The sequence below is a fragment of the Lactuca saligna genome, chromosome 5 (assembly GCF_052625555.1).
Source record: "Lactuca saligna cultivar CGN05327 chromosome 5, ASM5262555v1, whole genome shotgun sequence".
Lineage (NCBI taxonomy): Eukaryota > Viridiplantae > Streptophyta > Magnoliopsida > Asterales > Asteraceae > Lactuca > Lactuca saligna.
In genome coordinates this window covers 213,709,291-213,727,471 of record NC_136421.1, presented here as the reverse complement: position 1 = coordinate 213,727,471, position 18,181 = coordinate 213,709,291, and the positions used below count along the sequence as shown (strand labels likewise).

The window sequence follows — 18,181 nt, the reverse complement described above, 5'->3', positions numbered from 1 at the left end:
CTCGGGCCGGTCCTGAAATGTTTTAGTATTTTTGGGGGCGGTCTCAGAGCAGTTTAATTTTTTTTTCAGACCGGTCCTGAACAATATCAGTCCGGTCTTTTCCGCGGTCTTTTTTTGGGATTGGTCTCAATTTTTTTTTTCGGTTCGGTCTCATGGTCATTCCATGAGCATTTTTTGGTTCAATTTCAATTTTTTGGTTTTGGTTTCGAGTTTTTACGTTAACAAAATGTAATTAATACCAAAATTATAGATTAAGAATGATATACTTAAGTTTAATAAAAGAAAAAATGAAATAAGTTAAATAATATATGAATAAAAATTGTTTAATTAACACAAAAAAACGATATGTTTATAAATTTTCGTTACCAGTCATTTTTATACGAGTCTCGAGGTCACACATGTTGGTATCATAAAAGTTCTGTATTCTTTTTAGGCCAGTCTTGAAACAGTCTCGTTTTAATGTGTTTGGTCTTGGTCTTTTTTGAATCCGGCCCGAAACAGAATCCAATCGATCCATACACGTAAAGAGAAAAAAGGACATGAGATTGTGTATAGCTGGGCTTCACATTTAGGCCTGAAAGCTGGTCAATGGGCTCAAAAACAGAATCCAATCAATCCATACCAAAACTCTCTTTTAAGTTTGGCGCGAAATAGGCATTCTTCTCTGTCGGCATCGCTCGTCGGAGTCACTTCTTTTCCCGCCGATGTCCAATTTACTGGAACTAACCGGTCTATTTTCGAGACTCGCGTCCCAAATTGAAACCGGAAATGCCGATACCAACAACGCCGACCAATCAGATGATGTTTTAGTGGCAGCTCTGAACCAATCACTCAACTTGAGCGAACAATCAAGGGTTAGGGTTTTGGACACCGCGTTGTCTTTGATGTGCTTCACAGCCCCTCAGGTGATATAAATTGAAATGATTAGTTTTTAAAGTAGTTCTTTATTACTGTAATTTATATGATCTTGATTCGTGATTATTTAGGTATTTGATTCGGTAATTGAGTATTCAGTGAATACAATCGTCTCGGTTTTATCTTCATCAATCGAATGTGAGGTCTTAAAATCCGATAAATCAGCGGTTTTGCGAATTGGTGGGTATATGTCGGCCCATGATTGCGTGAGAGTGATGGAATCATGTGCCGATGCTCTGGGGAAATTAACTGAACATGGTGGGTTCATCAAGGTGACTTTTAAGTGTCTTCTATCAAAAATTTTCGAAACTTTACTGATTATCAATGTCAAACCTGACTTCGATTTTTGAATTTTTGCAGGAATGCTTTCTCGTTCATTACTGTATGCTGTTATACGAGTAGCTGTGATGAGGACTCAATTCCAATACACAATGCAACTTACACCAGTTTTCAATGTTCAATCAACTGAAGAGATGAGTCATGCTCATGCATTAGCAAAGCTGGTGTATTATATCCCAAACATGATTCCTACTAACAACCAAGAATTACAACTGAGGTATGGATTACCATAACACCCAGATGTTATTTTACCTTCTTCTTCTTCTTCTTCATGTATCTTCTCTTTTGCAGGTTGCTAATATGGTATCTTGACCCTCAAACTCTTCTGGAAGATATATCACAAATATTGCAAGAATCTATTGCAAGACCCTTTATTTGTCTGAATGATGAACTCTATGAGAAGATAAAATGGAGATCCATAATAATTTGCTTGGCACTTTCTCCATTGATTTTCATTGAAACAAGATCTTTACTTCATACCTGGTTTCTGCACACGTAAGTTACTATTTTTGAATCCAAGTTCTTGTATTACTTGATATTTACTTTTGATTATTCATAACAGGGGTTTAGATTCTGTATTAAAGCTTCAAGTTGGATTGGTTTCAATGATACCAGATCTACTCTCTAGACCATTATGGTGGGGATTATCTGCAGAAATAGGATCAAAGCTTCCATTTTCAAATGCATACTTTCTCTCCAACCACAGTTTACTCAGAAAATTCACTGAACCCTTGTCATGTAATGGATTTCTTGAATTAGTTCAAAACATAAAAGATTCTTCTCCTCAAACAAATACAATTTCATCACTGGATCACAAATCTACATGGTCCATAGCAATGAACTTCCCTGATTGGTTTTATTTTGCTTCATTTCTACTCTCTGGAAAGAGTTTTGATTATCTACAACAGACATCATCTTCTTCAGCTGCAGCATCTTGGTACATTTCATGGATTCTAGACCCTGTAACTGAATCAGTTTCTGGTATTTTGGCTGAAAAATTGTCAAAATTGTCAAAACCCTTAGTTATTAACCTTTCAACTATTCGAATTTGGCTCAAGGAGTTTCAAGAAGTAAAAGCAATTGATATACAGAAGAATGCAATGTTTAGAAGGATTACATTTGGGATCTTAATTGGATCTCATGCTTCCATTAATGAAGATGGATTCGAATTGCTTCTTCATTATGTTACAACTGGTATAATTCTTCGGTCAACAGAAAGTCAACATACCAGATTAACGGAAGCAGTTGAAGGGGCTTGTAGTGTTTTCCACTTAACTGATATTACAGAAAGGATTTCAGATTCCATATGTGATACTCGAGAGAATGCAGTTGATATCATTTGCAAGATTAAACTAAGGGTTGTTAAATATCTGATCAAGTGTGTGAATAATTTGCTCCAGTTTCAAATTGACCAAAATACCCTTCTTTTGTATAAGGATCTACACAGAAGAATCCTTCGATGGAGAAATCAAGGAAAAGATGTTTTCCATGGATACAAAGATCTTGATGATGCTATTAACACAATCTCTAGTAAGTTACTTCGTTCATGATTCATCTCCATGTGAAATGCAAAACACTAGTTTTCTTTTCTTTTTATATTTATATATATAACAATTAAAATTAAAACGCCTTTTGGATTTTGGTCGAAAGCATATACAAATTAAACACTCTTACAAATTACAATACAACACTTTTTTAAATGGCCAACATGGCAGGCGATATGCCTTTACATTTCCAACTGCACATACTAACCAATCAATCGTTATTTTCATCTTTATATCTTCTTTACGTGTATTTAGTATTTACCAAGGTGTTGACTTTTTGACTTTTTCTGCTAACTTCTTTTGACCAAAGTGATCCAATCTGGATTGCCTCCCAATTCCTCAAAAACAACTAAAAAGTTACCCGTTGGTCTCAACCATGATCGTGGAACGTGATACCTGAAATAATTACAATTTGGAACACATTTTAATAAATGAAAAGTGAAAAGTAATAAATAATAACACTAACAAAAAATTATATAATTCGAAAATTCTCACCATCTTTGAGATGGATCTCCACAATATCGATTGCATTTGTTTTCATTATAAATTCCAGTGTAACTACATTTCCCACAATTACCACGTGCTTTATTTCCAGCCCAATGTCTCCCTATTGCCTCCCCATTGACCCACATTTGACCTTTTCCCATCCCATTCATATCTAAAGCTAGTGGCTCGTTTCCATCTGGTGCATTGAATGTAGTCTAAAAGTAAAACAAAAATTTAACACATGTTAATAATATATTTTTATTATTATTTATAAACGCTCACAACTTTTAAAATGTTAAAAAAAAAATTACCTTGTACCAAGTAAGAGGCTGCTTTTGAGCCACTAAAGACCCTTGTAGCCACTCAACAGATGAACTTCCGTCAAGCGTATGGAGACTTAAACTTTCGCCCTTTAAACCAACCTACACGTTAATAAACAATTATATTATTATTAAATTGTATTTGTAATATTATAGGGGCATAAAAGTCAACAAACAAACCTTATAAGACCATTGTTGTTTTGTTAAGTCTCGTGTACCCTCGTTTAAACCTGTTAAACTAATCGGACCTAGGATCCCAACATTGTATGTCTCAAAATGTGTGCCCACATTCTGTAATAACAAATCGTTACAAATTTTTAAATATAAATATATAATTGTTCCAAGTATTTTTTATTTATTTATATATTTTATAAAAACTAACCGCAAGGCCCACAGAAACACTTAGCATGGAAATCTTGTTAGCACCCGCTCTTAACTTCACGTTACCATTAAACGTTAACTTTGGATTTTTCAGTGATCCCCAAACAGTTCCTATAGTTTGACCAAACAATCAAAAGTCAAACACATAATTTTTTTTTTGTTTAATAATTATTATACCCATAAAATATGATATATTTAGTTATTTATTTACCCGAGAGTTGATTGTTGATAAACACATGCAAAGCATGCCCTGCTGACATCACTGTAAGCACAGGGAACTGCCCGTTTTTTAGAAACTGTTCATTCGGTGATATATACACTCTGGAAAATCAAATAATCAAATTTAATTTATAGATATTAAATATTAAATATATAAGTAGACTTCAAAATTTTAATACTTACTCTGTAAGGTACCATAAATAATCAGATTCATCTCTAGTAACATTGAGTTGTTCATATAACCCCTCCATTGATAAAGTATCACTGCTATCTGAAGATGGAGCTTCTTCATTGTATGATTGCCATGAAAACGATCCAACAGATGTCATCTTTCTTTGTGTGCTTGGAGCATTAACCTGGAATTTAATTTAAAAGTGAGAAATATATGGACAAAAAAAAAGGGTAGAATGGTAATTTTATTACCTTTGCGGTGTTGAAAACTTCCTTCTTACAGTCTTGGAGGATGCTAATGGACCAAGGAGGGAGGTCATATTGGGAATTTCCAAATGTCATTTTTGCTGAAAATTGTGGGTCGTAGTTTGAAAGGAATGCAGCGCAATCTCCATTTTTTGGTAGAAATACATGTATCTGTGATCGGATAATTAATAATAAGGAAAATCAAGGTAAAAAGAAATATGGTTGTTTTTGAGAAATGACGAAACTAACCTCTTGATTCTTTCCGGGATAGGTAACAGTAGGATAAGATGAAACTAAAACCGGCTCAACTAATTTTATGGCTGTGTGTAAATCCCTTAAATGCCCCCATTTTGGTTCGTTTAGTAAACCTGTAACATCACATCATTAAACCATCGTCATTGAATAAAAGACGATTAATACAAAAATTAAATATTATAATTAAAAAAAAAAAAAAAACAAATTAACGATTTGATTGTGTACCATATTCATCAATAGGCGCATCATAATCATAGCTTGTCGTGATAAACAGACCCCCTGCTGTCCTCCCAAAATTTGTCCCCCCATGATACTAAACAACCATTCATTTTAGTCAACAAACAAAACATATCCACAAATCCTACTAAAATAATCAGGGGCAAATCTGTAAATACATATATCTTATGTTACCATATAGTAGTTGACGAAAGAACCATTATTTTGTATGAATCTCAAAACCGAATAAGCTATATCTTCAACAGGTCTGGTAGGAATCGCACCACCAAATTCCGTGAACCTTGAATAAAAAAATTACAAAATAATTATATCATGATACATATATTAAATATTATGCAAGTGAAGTGTGAAATTTAAAAAAATTAGAGATAACATTTACATGACCTACCAGCCAGTCCAAAGCTCTGTAAACATTTTAGGTTTGTATGGCTTGTTAGGAGTGAATTTTTCACAGTAGAAACCATTACACGTGTCAATCTGTCACGAGTCATGTAATCAACATGTTACAATTTTTAAATAAGGAGTATTAAGTTGAGTTGTACGATGTGCATTATGAGTTGTACTACCATTGGATCTGGGGCGTCTTCTTGCTTACACATGATCCAAGGGACACCGGTTTTAAGGCCATCTGCCATTTGAGCTGCCCATTTTGTGTAAGCTTTTCCAGGGGCACCAATGTCCCATTCCACAGGTCCATACTCATTTTCTATCTGTAAAACCAAACAATCATTTTTTAAATTCAAATTCAAATTCAGATCAATTCTAGCTTACCTAAACCCATATATATAATTATTTATATTAAATAAAGTCAACAAAAGTCAAGAAAAGTCAAAACCTGAGACAAGATAATTGGACCTCCTTGAGGCTCAAACAACTCCTCTGACTTCATCATGCTGACTATTTTCTCGGTAAATCTTTGCATTGCACTCTTTTTTTTTTTTTTTTTTTTTTTTATTACATCATAGAAGACAAGGAACCAAATTAGAGAAAAGGGTATTTTAGTAATTTTAATCAACTTCAAAAAATAAAAAAATAAAAATCTAACCTTGAAAGGTCCGTTGTCTGTTCTGAAAGACATACCCGGTACATACTTTAGCCAAACAGGAAATCCCCTGAATCCAAAATATAACATAAAAAAGCATAAACACAAAGATAATGCTATTTCTTTTCTATTTTTTTTTTGTGTGTATTTTTAGATGATGAAAAGTTGTAACTTTAATTGCTATTATAAAAGATTAAAAGCATGTATAGTGATTACCCGAAATTCCACTCAGCACAAACGTAAGGGCCAATGCGTAAATTAACATAGAGACCCGCTTCTTGTACGGTTTTTATGAACTTAACTAAATCATATCTTCCTTCAAAATTATACTGGAAACAAGAAAATTCATTAATTTTTTAATCATAATAATAATAATAATAATAATAATAATAATAATAATAATAATAATAATAATTTTGTAATTAATTTTATACCTTTCCAGGAGATGGTTCATGCCCATTCCAAAAGACATAAGTTTGAATCACATCTAAGCCTCCATCCTTTGCCTTTTTTATAAGATCAGGCCACATCTACACATACATATACACAACAAATTTAAAAATTAGGACCAAAATATTTCAAATTATGTGACTTACATGAAAAACATATGATTTTGATTTTTGAAAAAAAATACCCAGAAAAATTAAGAATCAGAAACCCTCGAATCTTTTTTAAAACCCAGTGAGAGCATTTGAGGAATCAAGAAGAAGAAAACCCAAAAAGAATCTATACCTGAGGGGTGCTTCGTGGGTAATGAATTGAACCAGACATGAGGATTCTTCGTCTGCCATTGATGATGATTGCTTTATCGTCGTAAGAAACAGCTCCATTAATGGAGGAACAAACGCATGAAAAGACAACCAGTAACGCCAGAAGAATCTTGATTATGGGAATTTTCGGCATTCTTGATTTGAATACCCACTTTGAGTGTGTGTTCGTCTTTGAAAGTTTCGGAAAAAAGGAACTTAGGTTTATTTTTGATGCTTTTGATGGTGAAGTATTAATGGGTTTTTGTATAAGAGGGGGGTGGGGAATGGGGGATGTTGATATGAATGTGAAATATGAATTCAAGAAGACGAGCAACTTCTTATAAAGATTCAAATGGGTCCCATTCTTGTAGTAAAAGTGGCTCCACCATAACCAACAACGCAGAATTTGGTAGTCTCCAATACATTTCTTTCTAATAATATTTGTTTTCAAATTCCAAAAAAGAAGTATATTAAATATAATTTTTTATTTTGTGTTATCTAGAAAAGCACACTATTTATTTCCCTAACTTTTACGTTATAGTATATGTTTTTTTTGATATTATACAACTCTAGTTTTGGTTGATAGAGTAATTGGGTTCATGTAAGTTAACAATAAAAAACCAAACATGTTTATAAATTATATTAGAAAAAAGGATAAGCTTATATAAAAGGCTTAGGAGTATTTTCTTTGTAAATTGTTGAAGCAACCTAATTAGTTTTGCATTTAATGAAAGTTGCTTCCTCAAGCAAAATTATATGTGGACCCTTATACTAGAGATAATTGTACTAAACCGTCTTTGGACATGGTCAAGAATGTCACACATCCAAAATGGTGTTACGAATAATATAAATATCAAATCAAGTATTATTCCATGTTTATGTCTCGTAAAAGAAATTTATAAATTGTACCATCTGAGTATATCATGTATTCATGTTAATCTGTCATAAGGTTTACGTGTAAAGGTCAATTGCGGAACTTTAACAATAATTTTAGATTTGTCATGGTTTGAACCTTGTACCCCATGTGTGGAATTTCGCTCCTCAAAGACTTCCATCGCAGAGACTTAAAATGCCAAGTATTCTAGAAATCTCATGTTTAGCATTTTAGGGATCATCCAAAATGCCACCTAGAACACCTTCATCTTGGGCCCTATTTTCTATATTGACGATCCTCTTTAAATTGATATTTCTCCTCATCAATTTTATACATTTTACAGTCGAAATCTGCTATTTTTTTTAGGGATTGGAGGATTTCGGACACCTCATAATCCTTTCCTAACATCATTGTTGAAGATCAAAAATCACTTCCATTACGTTTGAAGCTTTTTGTCCATATGTTCACCAAGCTTATAAAGGATCATCACCACCAACAACATGAATCCTTTTACCCATACTATGTTAGAAAGAATCATCATCATCAACAACATTGTAATTTGTTTATGCATGCTAATTGATTGATGATATCGTTTCCCTTCGGACGCGCCTAAGGAACGACAAAAATAATTTACTAATGTGCATTGGCGGCAGTTGGGTCGTCAAGCTGCCACTATGCTCAACATATTCTTATCTAGCACCCAACCGTTAGGTGGTCGTGCTCCATGCCAGTGAGCCTGCACAAGCCTAGCTATCCGAATAGTTCGCCTTGCGATAAAAAGGCAACGCCTGCAAACGACACAGAAAAATAATGCTCATAACAATATATGATGAATAAAGGAGCACGTTAATCCAGTCAATGTCACTGTCCCTGTCGGATTTGATGCCCTTGTTTCACCGCAAGACTAGTACCAAAGCCTTACTATAAAAGTCCCCTAACACAAATTGTTAATGGGATTGGATTCCTCATGCTCTCTACAATTTTCTCCTCTCGAAACTAACTAGACCTACCGTTTTTAGAAGACCTCCTGGAGATCACACATCACATCAATTGATAACTTCAATTACATATTTCTTTTAATTTCATCGTCTTTCTAAGTGTAAGTAGAGTCTAAAGTGATCTCTGTCATGAAGAATCATCCATTTAGTGTATAGGACATGGGGTGTAGAACGCTTAGCTAAAACCCGGATTAAGTAAGTAATTGATATAGGTATGTCTATATAGGTTGAACAACAATAAATCCTATTAATTACATGCTTTAATACTTATGTGTCTTCTATTTAATTAATGTTTCCAATTTGTTCGGTCAATTTTTGGTCTAGTAATCCCTTGAGAACTTATTTGTTAACCGTAAGCTCCAGTTGTTCACCTTTAGTTACTGCTTGCTAAAATAATAGATTCAAGGTTTATTTTTAATGCATCTATAATTGCGATCAACATATCAAATTAAAGGTATCACAGAGAAAAACAAAAATGTACAAACATCATTTAGGTTCAAACAAAACCAAAATTTGTGTTAAAAATGGGGAAAAAAAAAATTCTTTCTAACCTAGTTAAACCCATTTTTCCAATATATGTTATGTTATTGTCTAGACACAATTCTATTGTCTGATTGTCTCTATATAGTTTTATATGTAGAATCTAATATAAATGTAAACCAAATTTCAAAATTAATAATGAACTAGAAAAGGACACGCTCTAAGAAATGATGATATAGAGTTTGGAATAATGTTAAGCACTTTATTCAATACGCCAAAAGAGGCTTAATATAGGTTACAAAGATCCAAAGATAACAAACTAATCTAGAATACCGGAATAACAAACAAGTAATAAATAAAGTAATGACAGCCAATAAACTATATCCAATACTCCCCCTCAAGATGGAGCGTGCAAGTTAATAACACCCATTTTGCCAAGTAAAAAATTGAATTGAGCCGAACCAAGGCCTTTAGTGAGTAAATCAGTAACTTGTAACTTGCTATCAATCTTTAATGGCATTATTTCTTTAGAAAGAACACGCTCACGGACAAAGAAACAGTCCATCTCGACGTGTTTCGTCCTTTCATGAACCACATGATTGTTGGCAATGTGTCAGGCTGCTTGATTGTCACAGAACAAATTCGTAGGAGATGTGATGTGAACTTGTAAATCCTTTAAAAGCTAACAAAGCCAAAGAATTTCACTAACTGTAGATGCCATAGCTCGTTATTCTGCCTCTGCAGATGACCGTGAAACCACTGACTGCTTCTTCGTCTTCCATGAAATAGGATCCCCACCAAGCATAATGAGATACCCGATACGGGAGCGCCTTGTGTAAGGACAACCAAGCCAATCATAGTCACAAAAAGTTGTCAACTGTGAGTGTCCATCTTTAGGTAAGAGCACTCCCTGTGTAGCAGTACCCTTTAAGTAGCATAGGACTCGATGCAAAGCATCCAAGTGGTTGCGTCTTGGACCAACGACAAATTGACTCAAAATATTCACCGAATAAGTAACATCCGGTCGCGTAGCTTGAAGATATAACAATGTACCTACAAGCCGTCAATATTGACTTGGATCAACTTTTTCTTCATTCCCACCTTGATCAAGCTTCACATTCTGTTCAATAGGAAATTTGTTTGGTTTGCAACCAAGCATGTCACTATCTTGAAGAATATCGAGCACATACTTCCTTTGGCTCAAAACGAGCCCATTTTCAGTTTTAGCAACTTGTATGCCAATGAAATACTTTAACTGGCCCAAATCTTTGATACTGAAAGCTTTATCTAATTGAGTCTTGATTTGTTGTATTTGTTCAATATTATTTCCGATAATTATAACATCATCCACATAAATGAGAATAGTAATGTAAATACCAGTTTTGTCCCAAATGAACAAAGAATGGTCGACATTTGATTGAGAGAATCCAATACTTAACAAAAAAAACCATGAATTTGTGATACCAATTTCGTGAAACTTGTTTTAGCCCGTAAAGTGACCTTTTAAGACGGCATACATGAGTGTCGTTTTCTGTGGCAAACCCTTGAGTAAGCTTCATATAGACCTCCACATCCAAATCGCCATGCAAGAAAGCATTGTTCACATCAAGCTGGTGAATGAACCACTCCTTCTTAGTCGAAACGGCCAAGAGAGTACGAACAGTGACAAGTTTTGCTACCGGAGCAAAGGTGTCATGGTAGTCAATTCCCTCCATTTGTGTGAACCCCTTTGCAACTAGCCGCACTTTGTACCTTTCCACGGTCCCGCCAGGGTTGAATTTGATCTTGTAAACCCACTTGCAATAATAGCTCTTTTTTCCTTTTGGTAGTTCCACCAATTCCCAAGTATCATTAGACGTAATTACGCCATCACAGATCTTTCACAGCTTGAGAAAAAGAAATAAGCTCATTGTTTGAAGTAATGGCCATAAGGAAACATTTATGTTTGTTAGAGAAATTTTTATAAGAAACGGAATTCGATATAGGATGTATCGTGGAGGATTCTTGATTGGTGTTGGGTTGTTAATGACTAACCAAAAGGGGAAGATTCACGAGAAAATCTTTAAATCTTTGGGGCTGCACTCGAGTTCGTGTGAATCTAGCAGGAGTCTCAATCTCGTTTTGCAAATTTTCGATAATTAGGCTCATATTGCCCTATTGTGCTTTCATTTTGTTCTGGGCTTTTGGAAGAGTTCTGATTGGTTACTACAGCTGGACTCAAGGAGACAGGGCTGGTCGGCACTGATGGTTCTGTCGCATTTGGACTCCCATGATCTGATGCATACTGATCTTGGGTTGCCGAGTCTATATCAACCTCCATTTCTTGGTTTAAATTTAATTCAGGTTCATCAATGTACATATGCTCACAAGAATCATTCAATATTTTAGCTGGCTCTCCAACTTCTAACTGAGATCCTGAATGAATGGTTTGAAAGGGGAATTTGTTATCATAAAAAATCACATCCCGACTAACTATTATTTTCTTGGAATCTATATCATAAATATTATACCCTTTAGTACCTTGCGGATATCCCACAAATACCCCTGGTTTTCCTCTTTGCTCAAATTTATCCCCCTTTATATTTGTATTTTATGATATGCAAGACAGCCAAACACCTTCATGTGGTCATATAAGGGTTTGTATTCCAAATAATTTCGTAAGGTGTCTTATTTTTTTTTTTTTTTTTTATAGTTTTTGAAAGTAACCTATTAATTATATAGACAACTATAAGAATGCATTCACCCCAAAATTTATTTGAAACGTTTGCTTGGAACCGAATTGCCCGAGCTATTTCCAACAAATGTCGGTGTTTTCTCTCCACAACACCATTTTGTTGTGGTGTGTGTAGGCAAGTGGTTTCAAGTAAAATACATTCTTTGTTGTAAAATTCGCACATAAAGTTGGAAGTGAACTCACCTCCATTGTCACAACGAAACCTTTTAATGTTTTTATCAAACTAGACTTTCACCATTTTTTGAAAATTAATTAGGCATGCATTAGCATCATTCTTGTGCTTAATGAGAAAAACCCAAACAACCCGACTGTAATCATCTACTAAAGTAAGGAAATAATTTGCATTCGTGTATGAAGGTATTTTGTAACCTCCCCAAATGTCACAATGAACTAGCTCAACAATATGATTGGTTTTATTAACTAATATGAAAAGGAGTTCTGACTAATTTAGCCTTAGCACAAGAATCACAAACTTTTTCACTCAAACCAACTGAATTGTTCTTAAGAAAATCAATTCTTGAAATATTTTCTTTTGAGGCATGACCTAACCTTCTGTGCCAAATGTTTTTCATGGTTGCCATGGCTCTTCTGTCTTGAGTCATCCCCATCCGGTAAAGTCCCCCTTGGCGTCTACCCGCACCAATCAAGTTCTTGGTGTTGAGCTTCTACATGACACAAAAACCAAGGAAAAATGTTACAGCACATTGTAAATCATTACTAATATGACTGACAGAGAGGAGATTGCACTTGAAATCTGGAACACATAAAACCCCGCTAAATTTTACTCCTCCTGGGAGGGTATAGTCTCCCTTTTCTTTAACAGGTATAAAGTCCCCATTAGGTATAAAAACAGGTGGTTCAAAAGGAGCAACAATTTTATTTGTAAGTAACTGAGGGGTGTGAGTAATATGTTGCGTACAACCTGAATCAACGATCCAGTCAGCCTTACCAGCCATGTTAGCACTTCGAATTGTCTCATCATCAACCTTTGAGGAACTGAAATGTTTCACGAACATTTGGTATTGTTCTTTGGTTAATTCAGGTATTGGGCTTTCTTCTATTTCTGTATGAGCTACCATGGTTTTAGGCTTGTCTGTTGTTTTCTTACCGGGCCACCAATCCGGGTATCCCACCAATCTGAAGCAACCATCTCGCTTGTGACCACTCTTGTTGCAGAAGGTACAGTACTCGTCCCTTTTATCTTTCACTTCCTTGTTCGCCCATTTGGGATTCGCTTCTTTATTCATCGGTTTAGAGCCACCTCCCTTCTGGAAGGTCTTGAACGCAGCCGGTTCAGGTGGAGTTTTTTTGTCATTAGATAGGGACCTCTCTCTTTCGTCCTCGGCAACCAAGTGATACACCACCCCCATCGAAGGAATAGGTTTCGTTGCCAGAATCTGTGTTTTAATTACCGAAAATTATGAATCCAAACCCATTAGAAATAATGGTACAAATGTTCATTTTCTTGGAATTCAACTAATCGTTTACCAATTTCACAGGAGCAATCATTATAGGAACATTTTGGAAAAGGAAGAATTGAGGACATCTCATCCCATAGTGTACGTAATTTTGTGTAATAAACTGAAACAGAGTTACCATCTTGATGCGTGGCTGCAATCTTCTGTTTCAACTCATATGTTCTTGGCAAACTCTCCTTTCCAAGGCGTTCACGAAGGTCGTTGTAGATTTGCGCAAGCGTGTTCGCATATTTCACACTATCGCGTATGTCCTTCTCCATTGCAGTGGTAAGCCAACCCTTTATCATAGCATCACATCGCATCCAAGACATGTATTCTTTCGTTCCCTTTTCTGGTTTCTGGATTGTACCATTGACGAATTCAAATTTTTTTTGGTAAAAAAGAAATTCTCCATCTCCTGCCTCCAATCAGAATAGTTTGCATCAATAAGTACTTCATTGACATGAAGCTGTTTCGGTATGTCGGATGGATGAAGATAATAGGTTGAGTTGTAATCGAACCCGCTACTAGATCCTTCTCCAATTTTGTCTTTGTCTTTTGGTTCTCCCGTCATGTTTTAGCAGAAGCAGATACGGTTTAGGGTTGTAAAGACCACTCTGATACCATCTAAGAAACGATGATATTGAGTTTAGAATAATGTTCAACACTTTATTCAATTCGCCAAAAGAGGCTTAATATAGGTTACAAAGATTCAAAGATAACAAACTAATCTAGAATACATGAATAACAAATCAGTAATAGATAACGTAATGACAACTAATAAACTATATCCAATAGGCTCCGTCGCTTTTGGACTATATCATAGAAGTTGAAAATCGGCAAACTTTAAAATATGTGTTGAAAGTGTAAATTGCCACAAACAAAGGAGAAAGCCGACAACCCCTAAAATTAAATGTAAAAAGTATACAACCAAAAGAAAGAACATTGACTGAGAAACACAAAAATGTTGTGGCTATAGTGTGAAAGTTGTCAAAGCTAGAAAAATATGGTGTCAAAAGTCTAAAGGAGTTTTTTTTGGTGTTTTGATGTCAAAATGAAAAAGTTTTGACTTCAAGGTTGAAAAGTGTCAAAGTCACTAAAAATTTATGACAAAAACATTAATATATAAAAGTTTAGACTACGAAAAGTGTCAAAGTCACTAAAGATTTGTGGCAAAAACCTAAATATACAAAAACTTAATCAATACTTAAAAATGTAAAAGTTTTTACTTAGATGATGAAAAATGTCAAATTTAGGAAACATTTGTGGCAAAAACCTAAACCCAAAAAAATTACTATTTCCAAGGGAAACTAAAATTAGTATATATATAAATTACTTTAATTCGTTCGTAGACATAACCCATTTAAACCTTAATCTTGTGAGCCATATAAATCGTTCGATGGTTTCTTGTTCAATTACCTAAAATACATATTTTAATCATTTTCTCAAAATAATTAGTTTAAATAATTGAATAAAATATAAAACTAAATTGACTTTGACTTTGGCTTTCATCCTCTAAAAGTTTTTATTAATTCTAATTAAATGTCACTAATGAATTTTTTTTTTTTTTTTTTTTTTTGAAAGGGAACTTCCCTAACGAGGGTTTCCGGGTCAGCTTTCACGCACCGACTAATCCCCCGCTGCAAACATAAAGCTTTGCTTCATGCCCTGGAGTCACTGCAGGCGAACCTCCATGGCCACAAGGGCTGAGTGGTGTTCACTAATGAATTTTGATAGAACTAAATGGTATTCGTTGATATTTATTCTTATCAAATGACCTCTTATAGAAACAAACTTTTATTTATATTTTTTATCTAAACATTAAGAGTTGTATCACAAAATTAATCACTAAATACAGTTTAAATCTAGAAATTTTGATAATAAAATTTAGGAAAATAAATTTTACTTATAATTCATCATTCTACCTATTTAATGATTGATATATGTAATGCATTATTTTTCTTTCCTTATCTTCTCATTTTATTTTGATACTTGTCGTGATCTAATGAATAAGAGAATAACTAGGTATATATTGAACCTCTCTTTAACTTTACTAAGGCCATTAAGTATGGTTATTGATGCTAAGTGGGTTTTTATGGGGCTAAAGGTGAGACAAAATGGGGATAAGTCTTCTTGATGATTTACATAGGTAGTCACGCTTGCAAAATAATTGAAACCTTGACCAATAGTATTTCTAGGGCTACCCGATAATACCCTCAAATGCCAAAGAACTTGATGTCATAATGCATAACATTTGGGGTGTATTGTTGATTATGTCCTTTTTTGTTGCTTCCCTCTTTTTTGGAGAGGGAGGGGTATTTATGTTTTAAAGAAGGACCTTTGGTTATATGGTGTTTCAGGATAATGGTCTTGCCTTCTGGTAGTCGTTGTTTTTATAGAATAATATTTTTTAAGTCATTTTTTCCCGCCTCTCAGGATATTGCTTTTATACCAGGAGATTATTTTATTCATGTACATGCTGTCGGACAATTTATAGCTGGAATAACATTATATTTCATCCGACATATTTACCAGGCTTGCGGGTTTGACAAGGCCTCTTTGGCCGACTTTGGGAGGCATAAACAGGTTGACGTCATACCCCATTAAGCCTTCAACCCAATCGTTAAAGATGAGTTATTCTTGGGCTTCAATATTTGGGTTTAAATGTACTCAAATCCCCGAGGATTATTGAAACCTTTGGGGTGTTCAGGACGTTCCAGAAAAAAGTAGACAATCAACTAGATAAACGAATTAAGATCCTCCTATTAGACTTAGACATGGTGGAGAATATATTAGTCAAAAATTCTATGATCATATAGAACTATGGAATTATTCCTAAAACACCACAACATAATGGTGTGGTTGAGATGATGAATCAAAGATTCTTTGATATGATATGATTGATCATGAGTTGTGTTATGCTTCTGATTAGTGTATGGGGCTATGCTGTCACACCCCCAAACCAAGGATGGCGGAAACGTCTGGGGGTGGAGGACTTCATGTACAGTATCACAACAACGTGTATAATAGTGCTCAAAGTAAAAACAACCACCATAAATATAATTGCAAAAGTTACACCAAAGTATATGTTTACATGTTTCAAAAGCAATTACATTATGATGACAAAATAAATTGTTGACGGTTTAGCGTCCCATCCTCAAAGCGATGAAGTTTTCCTGTTTCACTGATTTCCTGAGAATACAAGTAGTTTTAAAGAGTGTCAACACAAAGGTTGGTGAGTTCATAAGAGTTTTGTTTGAAGTAGAAACCGTTTTTCCTTGAAAAATCGATTTAGTTTGATTTCCAGAAAATCCAATATTTTCTTAGTTAAGTATGACTAGAAATAATCCTACATGATGCTGTAATGAACCCTAGAGTAATCCGTAGAGTTCCTCTATAATCGTCCAACATATAAAGTTATATAAGGCTTAACTTAGATAAAACGTTGAATATAGTGGGTCTGCCCTAGGTCCACAACCCAACGAGGAACAGGAGATGAGGCGGGCACCACCAATTCTAGGCCAATCAAGACTAAATTCTTATATGACTCAACATATACGCTCAGCGACTATAGTTGAAGTCTAACAATTTTAGAGGATGTGTAGTTTTAATATCATAATAGCTTTGTATAGAGACCCGGCACTTTGTATTTGTACCCCTTTTTGTATAGAGACCCGGTACTTTGTATTTGTACCCCTTTTTGTATAGAGACCCGGTACTTTGTATTTGTACCCCTTTTTGTATAGAGACCCGGTACTTTGTATTTGTACCCCTTTTTGTATAGAGACCCGGTACTTTGTATTTGTACCCCTTTTTGTATAGAGACCCGGTACTTTGTAATTGTACCCCTTTTTGTATAGAGACCCGGTACTTTGTATTTGTACCCCTTTTTGTATAGAGACCCGGTACTTTGTATTTGTACCCCTTTTTGTATAGAGACCCGGTACTTTGTATTTGTACCCCTTTTTGTACGAGTGCGTTGAGTGATGTATCATAAACTATACCTATTATAGTTTATCTAAAATGTATGTAATATGTATGAATTCTTTTATGGAAATGTATTAGTATTGTGAATTTATCCAAACTATACATTTTATAGTCTAATAATACGTGTTCCAAAATGAATGAATAATATTTAATATTTAATATGAATGTCTTAATTCCAGTTCATAATGATAAACTAACACGGAAACACATTCAAATATTAGAACTTATGATTATACACTTTGCTCAACATAATACAAAGTGTTACGATATTTACATGCTGTTGGCTAACTTTAGCCATTCTGCCCTGTATTTGGAAAAATCATAGAAAAATCATACGAAGTCGAAAACTAGATCCGTAAATTCTGAGAGTTCACAAAATGTGTCTAGTTTGCTCATAATTTTTATCACAATTTATAATGACCTCTAACTTGGGTGAAAAAGTCCATAATCACAGACTGGTCCGGATTGTTGTTTGAAATGATAGGCAGTTTTGTAAAAATCACCATAAATTGTAGAAAAATCGTATGGAGATGTGCAAGTAGCCATTTTAAAGCTAAAAACTTGATCTATTTGCACCTTGTACAGTTTTGAAAACAAAAATAGTTAAGATGCCCAAAACAGTCCGTGAATGGAGTTGAACTTTTCTGATGAAGGCTGTTAGAAAAATTTAGATACGTTCTTAGTGTTTTAACTTGTATTCCCCCCCTGAAAACTTGAGAAAACATGAAAATGTAGGGGTATGAACTC

At 34.5% G+C, this 18,181-nt stretch overlaps 3 protein-coding genes across 3 annotated transcripts; 1 reads left to right on the top strand and 2 right to left on the bottom strand.

The window, feature by feature from the left end:
• The first annotated feature begins 478 nt into the window (after positions 1-478).
• LOC144998902 (acyl-CoA synthetase family protein) lies at positions 479-2,884 on the top strand. Its single transcript, XM_078958631.1, has 5 exons — positions 479-905; positions 987-1,173; positions 1,276-1,471; positions 1,546-1,749; positions 1,817-2,884. The coding sequence occupies exons 1-5, from the start codon at positions 705-707 to the stop codon at positions 2,802-2,804; spliced, it is 1,776 nt and encodes a 591-aa protein (XP_078814757.1). The 5' UTR covers positions 479-704; the 3' UTR covers positions 2,805-2,884.
• BGAL4 (beta-galactosidase 4) lies at positions 2,869-7,214 on the bottom strand. The gene is made up of 18 exons (XM_078958630.1): positions 6,888-7,214; positions 6,590-6,685; positions 6,372-6,484; positions 6,159-6,225; positions 5,949-6,041; positions 5,680-5,823; positions 5,502-5,590; positions 5,288-5,393; positions 5,102-5,189; positions 4,871-4,989; positions 4,628-4,792; positions 4,388-4,560; positions 4,197-4,306; positions 3,987-4,096; positions 3,785-3,895; positions 3,596-3,706; positions 3,294-3,499; positions 2,869-3,194 (listed from the first exon to the last, which is right to left on the bottom strand). The coding sequence occupies exons 1-18, from the start codon at positions 7,056-7,058 to the stop codon at positions 3,089-3,091; spliced, it is 2,178 nt and encodes a 725-aa protein (XP_078814756.1). The 5' UTR covers positions 7,059-7,214; the 3' UTR covers positions 2,869-3,088.
• A 6,211-nt stretch (positions 7,215-13,425) lies between these two features.
• LOC145046239 (uncharacterized) lies at positions 13,426-14,021 on the bottom strand. Its single transcript, XM_078994537.1, has 2 exons — positions 13,902-14,021; positions 13,426-13,806 (listed from the first exon to the last, which is right to left on the bottom strand). The coding sequence occupies exons 1-2, from the start codon at positions 14,019-14,021 to the stop codon at positions 13,426-13,428; spliced, it is 501 nt and encodes a 166-aa protein (XP_078850663.1).
• Positions 14,022-18,181: the final 4,160 nt, after the last annotated feature.